The 14,748-nt window shown below is 53.0% G+C and overlaps 6 protein-coding genes across 6 annotated transcripts; 3 read left to right on the plus strand and 3 right to left on the minus strand.

Moving 5' to 3' along the window:
- Nucleotides 1-630: 630 nt before the first annotated feature.
- Nucleotides 631-1,333, minus strand: A1O7_03271 (uncharacterized protein; the record flags this gene model as incomplete). The annotated part of the gene is made up of 2 exons (XM_007757295.1): nt 631-1,085; nt 1,156-1,333. 2 exons carry the CDS (start codon nt 1,331-1,333, stop codon nt 631-633), a joined length of 633 nt encoding a protein of 210 aa, XP_007755485.1.
- A 1,051-nt stretch (nt 1,334-2,384) lies between these two features.
- A1O7_03272 (uncharacterized protein) lies at nt 2,385-4,178 on the minus strand (the record flags this gene model as incomplete). The annotated part of the gene is made up of 1 exon (XM_007757296.1): nt 2,385-4,178. The coding sequence occupies one exon, from the start codon at nt 4,176-4,178 to the stop codon at nt 2,385-2,387; it is 1,794 nt and encodes a 597-aa protein (XP_007755486.1).
- Nucleotides 4,179-5,159: 981 nt separating this feature from the next.
- On the minus strand, nt 5,160-9,689 carry A1O7_03273 (uncharacterized protein; the record flags this gene model as incomplete). Its single annotated transcript, XM_007757297.1, has 2 exons — nt 5,160-8,740; nt 8,936-9,689. 2 exons carry the CDS (start codon nt 9,687-9,689, stop codon nt 5,160-5,162), a joined length of 4,335 nt encoding a protein of 1,444 aa, XP_007755487.1.
- Nucleotides 9,690-9,993: 304 nt separating this feature from the next.
- A1O7_03274 (uncharacterized protein) lies at nt 9,994-10,819 on the plus strand (the record flags this gene model as incomplete). Its single annotated transcript, XM_007757298.1, has 5 exons — nt 9,994-10,028; nt 10,084-10,198; nt 10,363-10,428; nt 10,500-10,622; nt 10,676-10,819. 5 exons carry the CDS (start codon nt 9,994-9,996, stop codon nt 10,817-10,819), a joined length of 483 nt encoding a protein of 160 aa, XP_007755488.1.
- Nucleotides 10,820-11,075: 256 nt separating this feature from the next.
- Nucleotides 11,076-11,563, plus strand: A1O7_03275 (small nuclear ribonucleoprotein F; the record flags this gene model as incomplete). The annotated part of the gene is made up of 4 exons (XM_007757299.1): nt 11,076-11,081; nt 11,131-11,168; nt 11,268-11,423; nt 11,482-11,563. The coding sequence occupies 4 exons, from the start codon at nt 11,076-11,078 to the stop codon at nt 11,561-11,563; spliced, it is 282 nt and encodes a 93-aa protein (XP_007755489.1).
- A 1,818-nt stretch (nt 11,564-13,381) lies between these two features.
- Nucleotides 13,382-13,803, plus strand: A1O7_03276 (uncharacterized protein; the record flags this gene model as incomplete). Its single annotated transcript, XM_007757300.1, has 2 exons — nt 13,382-13,605; nt 13,665-13,803. 2 exons carry the CDS (start codon nt 13,382-13,384, stop codon nt 13,801-13,803), a joined length of 363 nt encoding a protein of 120 aa, XP_007755490.1.
- Nucleotides 13,804-14,748: the final 945 nt, after the last annotated feature.

Genomic DNA, 14,748 nt, shown 5'->3' on the forward strand with positions numbered 1-14,748 from the left:
TATTCCGACAGAATCGCTCTCAAATTCTTGTGTCTATCCCGTGTTCTGTCAGGTGTCGCCAAAACCAACAAACCTGCAGGGCGTAAGGGTGATTCGCCAGGCATGAGACAGCTTCTCTTGGGTGCTATGATTGCATGTTAGCCCCAGACTCAGATTCGACAATCTGCCTCATACAGCCCGACGTGGAAAATTGTATGATGGTCCAGATCGAGTCCCTGCCGATGACAACCCTCCCCCGAGGGCGAAGGGCAGGAGAGAACCTGACGGACAACGAGAAAAATCCCACAAGGGGTTTCCCTCGACCTAGACCCCGAAGCAGTTCGGGTTCTGGGTTAGAGTTTTTGTCGATTTGTCGTTTTTTAGTGCTGGTAAAAAGTCGGAGTGCGCGACGAGAACACCGTGACTCGAACAGTAAGGCTGTATCATCGTTGTATACGAGGCTGAACAGCTGCTGGCCGAGATACGCCCACGGTAACAAACCAGGAAGGAACCTGATCTGTTAGCCTGCATGTTTCCCATTCAGTTCAGGTACCTGGCGACCTGGGGTCTATTGCAGTATCCATCCAGCTCCGGTTTATCGAGTGAGGCAACCGCATGCTTATACTCTGGTGTATTGCGGGGGTTAGTTACTCATGTCGAGAACTCTGATCGCTTTGGGGCGTTGCAGCTGCCGCTGTTGCTCTCCGGCCCATTCAACTTTTCGTCCTGAAGGCCGTCGGACTCGTTCGACTTGTCGTCCCTAAGGTCTTCCGGTCCAGCTTCCTCCGCATCATCGGCCTCACCATAGCCATTACACTCCTCGCCATCATCGGCTCCCTTGCTCTCTGTTTCCACCTCCCCAGCAAGCTGTCGATACTTCCTGCGCTTCTTCTTATCCGCACTCCTCTTCTTTTTCGACTTGCGCTCCACCACCTTGACAGCCAGACTCTCCTCCCCCTTCTGCAGCACCTCTACCTTCTCAGCCAGAAGTCTCCGGGCAATCGTATAATTCTGGCTCTTGCTCCTCGTGGCCTGACACTTGACCACAATGCCCGTCGGGATGTGCGTCAATTGAGCCGCGGAATTCGTCTTGTTGATCTTCTGGCCTGCTCTCTGGTGTTAGAACTTCATTTCGGTGAGATGACACAAACACCATGGAGGAAAGCGCCCACCCACCGCCGGGTCCGGTCCCCTTTACGTACGTCTCTTTGATCTCGGCGTCGGGCAGGGTTGGACGCGGGGGAAGGTGGTTGCTGGCCTTGTACAGAGCTCGGGAGAAGGTGCTGAAGCTCGAAATGGTGCAGCGGATCGCCGTGTGGCCGTAGAACCGCCGCACCAGGGACCAGCTGAGCATTTTCTACATGGCCAGCTGCCCGTGGGAGAAGCAGTGGTCCTGCAGGATGTCGAGGCTGGATGAATTAGAGTTGCATCAGAGCTTCGGAGAAAAGCGGATCCGCTCGGCATCTGGTCGCTTAAGAGATGCAAAGGGGTGACCAGCGAGACAGGTAGACTCGGCGCGGATCTCCACTACGGTACATAAGGTGGTTCATTATCACTAGTTCTCTCACGGTGGTTAGGAACGGTCGCTACTTTCCTTCTACCAGGCTAGCACCGGCCAGGTCTACTATGTCAGTCAAGAGAATGAGCGAAGCTAGAAGATCACCGAAGAGCCTTCGCTTGAGGATACTCCCTCCAACACCGATGTCGACTTCGGCGAGAGGTTCGCATTCTGCTGGGCGCAAAGTTTCGACGTAGACTGGCACGTTTCGTTCGAACGCGTGACACAGTGCCATGGCACCTGGTGGGAGGCAAACTCCTGGAGTCGCAGAACGTGCTAGGTAAGCCGTCATAAGCCTGAGAACGTCCTCGAGCAAGTCGGCCGAAAACAGCGAAAACAAGGGACGGCTGTGTGAGTGGGAGGGTGACAGGTTCGGGGAGTATGTCGAGGATCGCTGCGCGCGGGAAGCGAACGAGCTTTCCTTCCGAATAGGTCTGATTAGACCGGCACTATCGATGCTGACGACACTGGTCGATGCGCATTGTATATATCGGCGTGTGCGCCACCACCGGGAGGCATCCGACAACGACAAAAGGTATATAACATATACACATATAAACTCGGGGCAATGGGTTGCATTAGTATACCATGGCCAGAGAGAGTCGTGGACCCCTTCTCGGCATAATGGCTGTTAATGGGTATTCTGTTTCTTCAGCGACAAGGATACCGATCGGGCACAAAGATCACAATAGCCACCCACCGCTTCCGGGACTGCTTTGTTTTTCACCGGTCGACCGCCCTTAAACAAGCACGACGTCTTCAATCAGAGGGTCGTCAAGCTGTACGTTTCGAGTCACTTCACCATCCATCATGCCATGAATGTAAGCTTCTAGTCAGTTTTGAAAACTTAGCTTTGAACGATCTGAGAACGATAGTGTGAGGTACACCTACCACCAAGAAGCGAATACAGATGTCCGTCCATGTCATACCCAACAGGCCGTAACACTACTGGCGCTCCCGCGCCCAGAAGCACAGCGATCCTGTCACCACATCTGGTTCCATGCGGCACAAGGCCGGTATGACCGTGTGATGATAGCATGAAGACCCGTCCCTGGGCCGCCATGGTTGCATGGAAGTAAAGCCACTGATCACCATGGATACGTTCTTTCACGTACTCGATTGTGAAAGTCCTCTGTTCTAGTGTCCGCCAGCCATTGTACATTGTCTGGATATCGTCTGGTGAGGCCAGGTCGCCATATCGGTTCCTGCCTGCTAATACTGTTTTCTTGAAAATCTCGTTCTCTGGGCCCCCTGTCAGATACGTCTGCCCGGCCATGTAATTGATTGACATGGCCTCAGCAAGCCATTCGCCTGCGTCCTCGCGGAGTTGTTTCCGGCTCAGCATATCTCCCTTGGCAAGCCATTTGCTACCGACTATACGTACTGAGCCACAGAAGATGGCACTGAGACGCAAGCGATGATGACTCAACATATCGAATTGAGAAAGTACAGGTCCGCCAGCTTTGTACCCTGGTATAGGATCGATTGAAAACGAAGGACGGAGTACAAATGGCCGGCTCTGAAGGCTTCTGCTCCAATCTGGGACCCACGAAGGCAAACGAAGCTGCTGGTTCGCAGATCCGGCATGGCTGATCAGACTCATCACTTTGCGGCTTCTCAGCTCTTCTGAGCATGGCTCGACTAGTATGCTCGCAAGATATGCAACTGCAATCTGAATGTACAGTATTTCAGCGGTCTTTGTAGTATAGTCGGGCGCAACATCGGATAATGCAAGGTCCAGAAGCGCGTATACCTTGTCTCTGGCGTCGGTAGCCTGGTAGTCTCTGGTCTCAAGAAGCAAATCAATCAGATCCATCGGGGCCTCCCTGAGTTGGTCTATAAGTCGCACGCGGTGAGTCAGACTTGTGCTTGTCGGGTTCGCGACGCCAGAAGGTCTTCCAGTTTCAAAGTCCAAAAAAGAAGCGACTCTGCTGAGCGAGGTCCATGGTATATTGTCTCTTCCACACTGGACAGCGGCATTGCGTGCCATGACCACTTCCTGGATGGTCCAAGTCCGTTGGAACCACGGCCGCCTAAGCAAAAGTCCAAGACTGTACCAGACATTATCTGCCCATTTTGGCAAGCCGAATTGCTCAGGCCCACCGATGATGTCTCTGGATATGTCTCGGTCATGCGCATCAATGACCTTGGTCATTTGCTTACATAGCGCAATTGCTTGGGTGCTATTGTGTTGAGTTTCACCGAGCCATATGACTACTCCCTGGGCGTTCTTGTATATCTTCCCCATTATACCAACTTGATTTTCACACTCGGCACTGTCACTTTGATTGATGGACAGCTGGTCGATCCATATGGTGACCGGCGCATATTTCATTCGCAGATTGCGCAGCGCAGCGTATAAGTTATTGGTGACGGGCAGTTGCTTGCCATCGCACGCGACCGTTTGCGTCTTTTCAGTACTGCCCCATGTGTATGATACGGCGGTATACTGTAAATGAGCATTCTCCAAGGAGGCGATTTGCAGCGAACACTTGACCTTCTCATGTTGGCGACCGGGCAGGAGCGAGACAATGCGCAGTTTCGGATTGCTCGTGTCCAAAGGCAGAGCTGTGTATTCATACGTTGCGGGTTTCGTGATCTGCTGAAGGGTTGACACAGCAGGCAGGCTGAGCAGCTTCATGGTGTTCGACAGACTGCTCGCCGTTCATGCTGTGTTAGGACAACGGAGGTGGCCGGGACAATGCAAGTGCCAGTGATTCCAAGAGACCTTCCATAGACAGCGTTCGAAAAAGTCCGAAGTGATAACCAGCGCCTGCTGGTGTGTCAAAGGCCTTGATTTGGTTTGATATCCCTCCATACACCACGGGTTACTGCTACAGGCTGAAAGACTCAGCCCCATGCCTCCCTTTCCAAGATTGGTGACACAAGGCAGACAGCAACCTTTGCTCCTCAGATTGGCCTTGTTCGAGTGGCCGGAAGAATATGCTAGGAAATTGTGACATAACGCCAACCCGAACAACGTCGGCAAGCGACTGATGTCCAAAGTTGGGCAGAAGAATGCAGGCTGAGCCGACACGACACCCGCTTTCGAGTGAGTAGTGTCGGCAAAGCCACAGCATGGGTCATGGCAATGTCAAGGAAGAAGAGAGTTGGTGAGAAACACAACTCAATCAAGCAACGCGGCACTGAGGGACAACTGTGCTTGACGCCCTGCCTGAGATCGCAGGCGCAGGTACGCCCGAGCTGTGAACTTCCCCGCCTAGAACTTGCCCCACCTTCTGCTCCAAACCGCAACGTTGTGGCTTAATCACCCTTTCCTCGGCTACCCTACCAGTCGTTTGGGCGTCTTTAGGCTTGCATAGGCGCCAACCCGCTAAATATTTGCTTGATAAGTAGGCAGACACCGTGACCTCTAGAGAGATATCCGTCTATCCTTATGATGACCAGGATACGAACTGGTTGTGAGACGTTGTTTTCGGGAGGTCCGCCGCATTCTGGCGATGATGCGCCTGGGCTAGGGCGGGTACCCCCAAAAGACTGTAGGCATGTTCATAGGGCCTAGAGCAGACGAGGTTTTATTACATAGTATGCAGGGTCCAACGTCTATTCTCTCTCTGCTCTCTGCTGATGCTAATGCTGATGCTGATGCTGATGTCGCGCCTCATGACTCCTGCGCCGCCTCGATCCTCAACCAAAGATCCAACCACTTCCTATCTTGCTCGGCAACCTCCTGGCTGGGGGCACTGTAGCATTGTTGCAACACTTTTTCCACCTTCTCTCTCAGGGTCTTGATCGCCATCAATTCGCTCCATTGCCTCACGCTGAGCTTCACCTTCCCGCCATCCAAGACCATCACGCCGGCGTAGAACTTGAACTCGACATCACTACCTAGCAGGATCGCGAGGGCGGACTCCGGGATTGCGGACGTCTCGAAGACATTAAGGTTGCCGGACCGTGTGTTCTGCATCGCTTCGTAGAAGGACAGCCAGCGCGGTGGTTTGGCAGAATGGGAAGGATGGTTGATCGATCGAGAAGTAAGAGTGACGATCTGATTCGTGTAGACGTTGCGCCAGCCTTTGCCTTCGCGCATGAGGATGCGCGGATAAAGCGCCATGGCACTGATGGCGTTGAGCGCGCGGTCGGATACTGGTTGGTTGTATCGGGTTGGAATGCTGTAGCTGGGCGGGCCGTGGCCGTGGTACGAACGTGCTCGGTTCAGATGTCCTTTCTCGTCTGGGTCAAGGACGACTAGGCGGGCATCGACGAGATACACTAACAACTGTATCTTCTGCTCTTCGACCTGACCCATTGTTTGGTCGCTGATGTGGTTCTTGCGGCAGAAGTCTTGGGCGGTCCGAGCGAGTCTGGCCTTTTTCCAGCTCTCGTATGCGTGGAGTGAGGACAAGAGATCGGACTCGCCTCTACTGAAGCTGAGTCGCGCGTTAGGTTGCTGCCCGCTACTGCTGGCGGCTGGGCCTGGCAGGAAGGGTGATTTGGAAGTCAAGAGGGAGATCATGGTCAGCACAGGGTCCAAGCATTTGAAAATCACTCCAAAGATCGCGAGTTTTGCCAACGAAACCTCGAGGGGCAATTTCGCGATCTGCTGGCCCAGGTGCGTGAGTCCTTCATTCTTCGTCAGTGCACCTGCGTCCTTCAATTTCTCGATTGCCCGGAGGATATTCTTCCTGGAAGGTGGATCAATGGCCGCATTGAGCGTCTCCTCAATCGAGCCCAGATCCCAAACCTTGATGCGCAACATCGGATCTTGCAGGCTCAGCCGAAGCATTTCTGGGACCTGTTGCTCGAGCATCTGGTTGTCATGTCGATGTTTGGTAACAAGGTGGAAACAGAGACCGTCTTGGACACGGGCAGCGCGACCTCTGCGTTGGCGTGCGGAGGAGCGAGATATAAATCCCTCCGTTAGCCGGGATAACTGGCGACGTTCATCGAAGCGCATGATTTTCTCCTTGCACGTGTCAATCACGGCCGTCACGTCGGGAATGGTGATGCCCGTTTCAGCGATGTTGGTTGCGATGACGATCTTTCTGTGACCGGGTGGAGGCCGTTCAAATGCTCGCTCGAGTTCTTCGGTCGAGAAGGTCGAATGCAGCAGGTGAACAACCCAGTTGCGACTGAACGTGTCCATAGACAGGAGAAGGCTGTGGAGACGTCGCATCTCGCCTATGCCGGGCATGAAGATCAAGAGAGCAGCACTGTACTTGGCATACTGTGGTCCCGTAGCAATACATGCAGCGAGTCTTGCGATGAGGTTGTAGTCGATTCGATACTCATCCATGTTGGCGACTGTATGTTGTGTTTGACTGCTGTACTTCGCTGGCTCCATGATGACGGGTCGCCCCTTCTCGTCCGCATAGGCTTCATCGAAATCCGTACCCTCGTCTTGAAGGACCAGAGCTTTATCATTGACTCCGCCAAGCTCGTTGGCGGCCTCAACTGCGTCCTCTAAGAACCTGACATCAACTGGAAACGTCCTGCCAGGAAGATCCAGCACTGGTGCACCATCAAAGTAGTCGGAAAACTTTTTCGCGCTGACGGTGGCTGACATGAGAATGATCTTCAGGCTACACCGCCGCTTCTGCAACTTTCGCAATGCAATGAATAGCAGATCCAGGTCCATGGTCCGCTCGTGTACCTCGTCAAGTATGAGATAGTCCAAGTCGTCAAGATCTGTAGACTCTTCCAGCATTCTGAGCAGAACACCGGTGGTAGCATATGTGATTCTTGTGGAATTGCTAGTTTTGCTCTCTAACCGTATGGCATACCCGACCAGTGATCGGATCGTCCCAATATCGTTCCGACTCTCTCCAAGCTCCTGAGACACCCGCCTCGCCAGTGTAACAGCCGAGATCCTTCGTGGTTGAGTGACCAGTATGCGACAATCTCGAGAAGTAGCAAATGCTTGCTCTAAAAGCAGCACAGGAATCCCAGAGGACTTCCCAGCGCCGGTTTCTGCACAGATGACACTAACCGGGTTTTCCTCAATGCACGACAGTATTCTGTCCTTGTACTGGTGTACCGGCAGTTGCCGACGAACCTCGAGCATTTGCTGGAACGATGGTCGAGAAGTCCTGGAGCTCCATTCCCTAGAGACCTGCTCCGGGCTGATCTTCGTGGCAGCCGATGACCGTGGCCGACTTCGCTCTTTCGAAAGGTTCGGCATTTGTGCACGAGCATTGAGGGGTGGGTCCTGTTGTTGCTTTAACTTGTCTTCCGTCTCGTGAACGAGTGCTCGTAACCGACGAAGGGTTGTCTTGTGTTCCTCATTGACCAGAGCTTGCTTGTCGTCGGCCAAATCCTTGAACAAGTCACGCCAGACAGTTGGCAGGCGGCCAGTAGCTCGTGCCTCACCCGGTCCGATTGTTGAGAGTAGAAAGAGGGCGAGGGTAGAGATGTAAGCTTCGGACTGCGTACTATTTGCAGCTGCGACGTCTTTCATTCCCAGAGTCCAGTTCCGCTCAGTTATTTGCGCGGAGATTTCGCGCGGCAGCGCGGCCACCGTGTGAGCTTCGAGCATAATGTCGACGGCCCAGGAGATCTCTAGTTCGTGTCTGGCTGAATATGAAGTTTGGACCAGTGCTCTGAACCGCACTCGAGATTTCGAGTCGTGAGTTTTACACAATTCTTCCAACAGTCTTCTCGGTGATATTCCTGTCCACTTTGGGAAGGCGATAATCTTCACCGGGCTCTCAGAGGCTGTCTGGTTTTGGGCAGCACAAGGAGCATCTTCAGACTCTCCAAACATGCCGCCTAGGAGGGCGTCATCGTCCCCATCCCTCTGATGTTCTTCCAATGTGGTCTCCGTTGCCTCTAGGTCGCTGCTTACCGTCTCTTCACAAAGATCTTGCTTCTTCTTCCCGCGCCGAGTAGCAGCTGCTACACGCATGCGCTGCTGTTGTACGGCCTGGAGTTCCAGCAAGTTGGCTCTCCATTGAGATTCTGCTTCCCACTTGTCAAAGAGTGGATCACGGAGTATATGTTGCAACTTCTGGTTCCACCTAATCAACCTCCTCTCTTTCATGGGTCCCTTATCTTGACGATCATCGAAGGCCTGGTTCTGGACATTCCATATCAGTGATTGGATTCGGATGTATCTGTCCGTCAGCTTGGAAGGGTCGTCTTCTTCCTCGCTGTCTGAAGAGGTAAGCGCAACGTCCTCTGCGTCCGAGACTTTCGGAGGAGTTGAAGCAGGGCTTTGTCTACTGTGAGTAACAGTTGTCGGCTCTGTCCTCTTGTCAGCTTTCCATAACACCAAATTTGAAGTCGCAGGCCATTCAGGATCTCAACATGGCCAGCAGTTTCAACTCCACATCCCGTGCGTCCATCTCCTGAATGGCCCCAGAGAGGCGTTTCTGGGTTACTTCGTCACTGAATCACAAGAAGGAAGCCGCCGAAAGATCGCAAAGCCGCTTTACTCACCAGATGATACCTGAGCCGGAGTGCTTCCACCGCTTCGCTCCGTTTTTGTGGTACTTGTCTGCTCATAGTGGGTGAGCTCGTCAGACTGAGTATTCCCGGCATACCATTGCAGCGCCTCGGCTAGGCCAGGCACAGAATCGATAAGGGGTTTCACTTGGTTCGAGAGGGCAAGTTCTGCGATATACGCGATGGCTTCAGACACTTTTGGAAAGTTCAGGGATCTTAAGACTCGTTCCAAGGTCCACAGGTCCCGGACGAGCTTTTCCTCGTCAGTTTCATGGAGCCTGATATGGCCTGCAGCTGATGTGCCGCGTTCATCCTCAATCGCCATGTCAGACAGCTCACGAATCATCTCTTCTGACAGCCAGTTGTAAGTGGATAGTTTCTGCGTTTGAAGGCGCAGTTGACGTCGTTCAGTCTCTAGTCTGGCGACCTGACGCCGAGCATCGGCGATAACTCTGGGACCGTGCTTGTCAAGCATTGAGTTCAGTTCGGAGTTCTCCAGATGAGCTTCTAGTTCCTCGGGAGTCATATCTTGGATCTGAACGCCATCTGTAGGCTGCTTGCTATCAGTAGGTCCTGGATCTTCACCCACATGAACGGACGCGTCACCCCCGGCTGCCCGCGTCGGTTGATCATCGACGACAGAAACATCGTCAGTCTCAGCGACCGTTTTCGATTTGGAGGGTAGAGAAGTGGTGGCGAAGCCTCGAGCGGGATTCGCTGCTGGCTTCTTCTTCTTCTTGGGCGCCATCACCAGCAACTCAGACTTGGTTTGCGGTACGACTAGAACACGATATCCAAGATCTTTGCTGCCGCGCTGCAAGCGAGACCCTATTAGTCTCTGCAATTGTCTTTAGCTTTGATTTCTTCGACGGGTTGACTGTGTTGGCACTTCACAAAAATAATAGTCCATCAAAAGGTTTTCAAATGACGTCTTTTTCGCACTCGCGTTGGCTCCTTCAATAGGTACATCCACGTTCCTTCACTTACGAAGGATGCGAACCTAGAAACGTACGGTTGCCATATCTAGTCTGCCTTGGCTCTCAGTTATCAAGATGCTAGCGTTGGCCTTGTCCGCAGAACTAGAAGGGTACATCTCAAGAACACACCTAATCGATAACTTCCCATGACTGATCATTGGCTAGTGTGACCGACCTCGTTCCACGCGACACAGCTGAATCACCTTACTATTACACATTCAGAGTCCAGTGTACGTCCTGTCGAGAAATACATGCCAATTGGGTCGGTTTCAGTCGTCATGTAAGTCTGCTCTGGGTTCGACGACTGGGTTCCGGCACTATGGTAGTCTGCTAGGAGCAGCTGGTTTGCGGTGTTCCCTCACAGGACGGGCATTGCTGCGGCAGCCGACTTTCAACGGCTTCCGGAATGACTCGAGTGTCCTAAAGTCTAACCCGGGATGGTAGGAGATGAATGAACAATCAGGCAGTCGGGGTGAAGCAAATTTCGTGTGGAAGTGCAAGAACTGCAAGGTCTGTACTAATGATTCTTCGATGCTATCTCGAAGGTCCATCATTTCCTGACAGCAGTGTCATCTATCTAGAGAGAGTCAAGCGCCACCATCAAGGCAGCGCCAGCAAAATACGAGCAGCAGTCACCTGCCAAAGCTAAGAATCTCATTGAGATCGACTGTCGCGGCCTAGAATTTACGGACTTCAAGCCAGATGTACGTGATGCATCAGTCGAGATCTTTGTGGCGTAGGTTGACTCGGCATTTAGGGCGAGTGGGAGGCTACTGGGCTCGAGTCTGGGACCAAGTTCAGCGGGATTGACCTGTCAGAGGGAGAGTGGTTCGATTATGACGAGAAAGCTTCCGAGGAAGTGAGCATTAAGGATATCAAATGGACAATAAGGCGAGCATGATGATGCTTGTAGAGGGACGGAATGCACAGGATTGAAAGGCACCCAAGAGGAGCAGGTGAGGATACAGGCAAGGCTGGCGTCCAGCCTTGCCTGCTCAGTGACTAGGCTTGGCATGACTTTTTCGCTGCGAATCTCGTATGCGCCTGGCACGCGTGCAACGTAACCAATTCCAAGACCACGTCTACCACAAGACTCTTCTCGGATCGCAACTACTGTCTAAAGCAGCCAGCATCATACTAAGTGACCGAACGACATCATGAATGTATGTTGTTATGTCCGACTCTGGTGCAGCTGCAGCTAACCTGTTGCAGTTCACTCCTCTAAACCCACGGCCTTTGCTCCAGAGCTTGTACGTCCTTCACCCCGATTTCCTGATGCGCTAGAACCGCCTACGATACCGGGCTTCTGGTGATATTCATACAAAATCTCTAACGCTCATTATCTGAAGGATCAACGAGGAAGTCATCATCCGCTTAAAATGGGGACAAACAGAATACAAAGGCCGTCTCATCAGCGTCGACTCGTACATGAACATCCAGCTCTCTAACACAGAGGAGTATATCGACAGGAAGCATACCGGGACTTTGGGGCAAGTCCTCATCAGGTACGGCGACGGGTGAATCTGAATCCCTGTGAAAATAGCTGACAACTGGGTGATCTAGATGCAACAATGTTTTGTGGATCTCTGCTGCCAAGGGCGTCGAGATGAACGGCGAAGGGCCCGACACCAAGATGGAGGACTAGCTTACGAGCACTGATCCTCGAGGGATCCCCAGGGCAAAACCGCAAGCCATTCCCCGAGGTAAACACCTGATGAACCGAGATGCGCCGCGCCGCCTTCGTGTTGCTGCACACGCGAAAATGCAGGACGACATAATTCTCCAACGACATGCAAGATTGCCTCTTCGAAAGAAAATGGGATCACGTGCGTGCCCGACTCACCTGAGATGGACCAACAAGCAGAATTTCCAGAGGAGGACATGTTCAGACGAGCTGTAGGCAGCACTCATGTCTATTGCAAATCAAATACCACCAGGAAGTGAAACAATGGGCACGCCGCCGCGTTTGCGTTAGCGTCCATTGGGACAAGCATCGACCGAGCTATGCAAGGTGGTCAAGAATTACATCCCCAGAAGCTTGGTCGTGAATGTTGTCCAAGATAGCAACAAGCTCCACCCAGGACGTACAGTATATTGGGCGATCGTCGATGAAGGGGCAGGGACATATACAGTCGGGACGGATGGAAGGATGCAGCGCGGTGTTCTCAAGCTCACAACAGTTGCTCGATGCGTTATTGCCACGCTGGAGTGGGCTTGCCCGGAGGTTATGCTCCTGTTGTCGTCGCTTCACGAGGGTCCCGAAGATCACAGGCAGCTGAAACAGGTCGCTCTCAAGCCCGTCCTCGTAAAATGCAAGTCAGCCTTTCACGCGTGGGTACTGTAGAACAGAGTTGGTGTTCTAGGTGCCGGACGCCAAGAGCCACAACAATTTTGCCCCCCCGGCTCCAGCGGACCCGATCCGCTCAACAAACAAATAAACAGCAACCTTATTTACCGTAATACTGTCTACGGCAGGCGATAGTCGCCAGATCTCCGTCAACCCGCAATGACCCATTGTGAAAGCCGAATAAGCTCAAGCAGTTCGTGTGAACACGGCGACCATGGACAGCGACTCGAGGGGTTTCACTCTAGGAGGCAAACTCGAGCCAGAAAAGGCAAGGCAATGAATGCTCTGTCGCTAATCCAACCGGACAACAATCGGTCTGCCTAAGTATGCAGTGCTTAGCCACTACCTACTCGTCCTGTGTGTTGTCGAATTGCGAGATGCGTGGGCAGGCGTCGTCGGCACTCGCATGGGACCTTCCCCTTTTGTTCACTAGGCAGATCGTTGTGTGTTGTGGGACGATCTCCCTACTGCCGACGTGGCTTGATTGTGTACTCTTACGAGCACGAGTCCTTCGTACGCTTCTCCGTGGCACAAAGAAACTCTTACCGTGGCCACGTGTTGTTCCCTGAATGTTCCTTTGCGATGAATGGCTCCGGGCGGTCGATCCTCGAGAGCTCTCGACCCCTGATGGGGCTTGGCCGCCCACGAACGCCACAGTGTAGACCCTGAAAAAGTTGGGTTCCACTGTTATGGACAGATCCGGCCTCGGTTCTGGCTCTCGAGGGTCTAGCCAGACTACTGGGACCACCGATCCTTTCCATCCCGGGGAAGTCGACGGAGGAGGGGAATGACGAAGCCGGCGTCCAAGCCACGGAGTCTCTATTGGGCTTCCAAACGCTTGGCCGTGGGCAAACCGACGCGAGCAAATTCTGCTGAACAGGCGGAACGTGATCGTGTGCCGTCGACGAACAGGGACAGAAATAACAAGATGAACACTCCCGCCCTTGAACCCGACTCTTTCCTTCTCCATTAGTACAACACTCGTCTTCCTTGCTATTTTTCACCCTCGTTATCGACACTCGTTCGAAGGATCTCGTTCTCGGATATCCAATCAGTAACACTCCCAAGAAGCATACGATACTGCTCTATCCGGGACAGAAACGCACTTTCGCTACAATGCCTTCCAAATTCACCGAGATCCTCGAGCCGGGTTACCAGACGACATCCCCTCAAGATGATGTCCGGCTGGAGGATATCATAGGCGCTGCTAACATGGCTCGGGCTCGAGTTTCATCCGAAGCCAGCTCGAGAAGCACCAGTTCGTCGAGTGGTGACAGCGAACCTGCCGAGGAGAAGCCCCGACGGAAACGGCTCTCTCGCCTCTTGTCAGGCGGCAAGAAGTGAGGCTTGTCGTCACTTCTCTCTCTAGGTGAATGACATACGAGCACGAAACTACTAGATGGACGGCACGCACAGCAACAATCATGACCTATACCCTTGACGAGCACCAAAGAGCCTTTCTTAGCGAACACTTTGCATTTAGCAACGGCATATCGAACGCTCATCAATCTTTCAGCAAGCACCGCGAGGTCGGCTAGCTGGTCCTGATCGGCCTCGCGTTTTTCGCCTTTTCAATTTCGCAACCCGAGCAATTCAAAATCGCATAAGGACCAAAGGGAAACCGCTCGTCAGAGCATGACTGCATGTTTCTCAAAGCGAGGTCCGACCCGAGCGGCAAAACTACATCAGGCACGTCGATGCGATTTGCCGCTCCCAACCACCCGCGCTTCGCCGCAGCCTCGGAACCTCGAGACCTGGGGATTTGGGACCAGTGGTGGACTCTTGAGTCCAGCATCACGAGCGCACCCGCATTCGACGAAGATCAGCCATGCTCCGGCATTTGCGATCTGAGCCGCAAACAAAGAGACTTCTGCTGGTGAACCACTCTAGCCACAGCCGAACGCGCTTCCGGAAATGCAGAGTGTCGATCTGCAGAAACGGGCAGAAGGTAACCCCCCATCCCGCAGATCGTGCCTCCAAGACTGTCCGCATATGGACGGGAGGACACGCCCGAGACAGCACTTACGGCAAGCATTTCGACGATCAATCCTGTCGAGGATGGAATGATTATCTTGTGAGGACATCCCTCTGGCCGAGGAGATGCTTGAAGTCTGAGGTCACAAGGCCATTTGCGAGATCACGATCATTGAGGTCACGGGACGGTTGTACCAGCAGACGCGACGCTAATAGATGGAGAATTTGGGACGAAAGATCCAACGATTCCCACTTCTGTAGCACTTGAACCGTATACGATAGACAAAAGAGTGACGATTAAGAAAACGATTCAGAACTTGAGATTCCAAAATCACATCTTCTTCTCGGGATCTTCTGATATTCCGTGAGCAAGGACGAAAAAGCACGCTCGCATGAGTTATTGTATAGGAAAAAGAGTCCTGTCAAGAGATTTGAGCTCGTCCGGAGTACACAGTCATTCCCCGAAGTCCTCCGCGGACCCGGTGACCACCCGTGCCACCACACAATGA

The sequence above is a fragment of the Cladophialophora yegresii genome (genome assembly GCF_000585515.1).
Source record: "Cladophialophora yegresii CBS 114405 chromosome Unknown aczIN-supercont1.2, whole genome shotgun sequence".
NCBI classification, from domain to species: domain Eukaryota; kingdom Fungi; phylum Ascomycota; class Eurotiomycetes; order Chaetothyriales; family Herpotrichiellaceae; genus Cladophialophora; species Cladophialophora yegresii.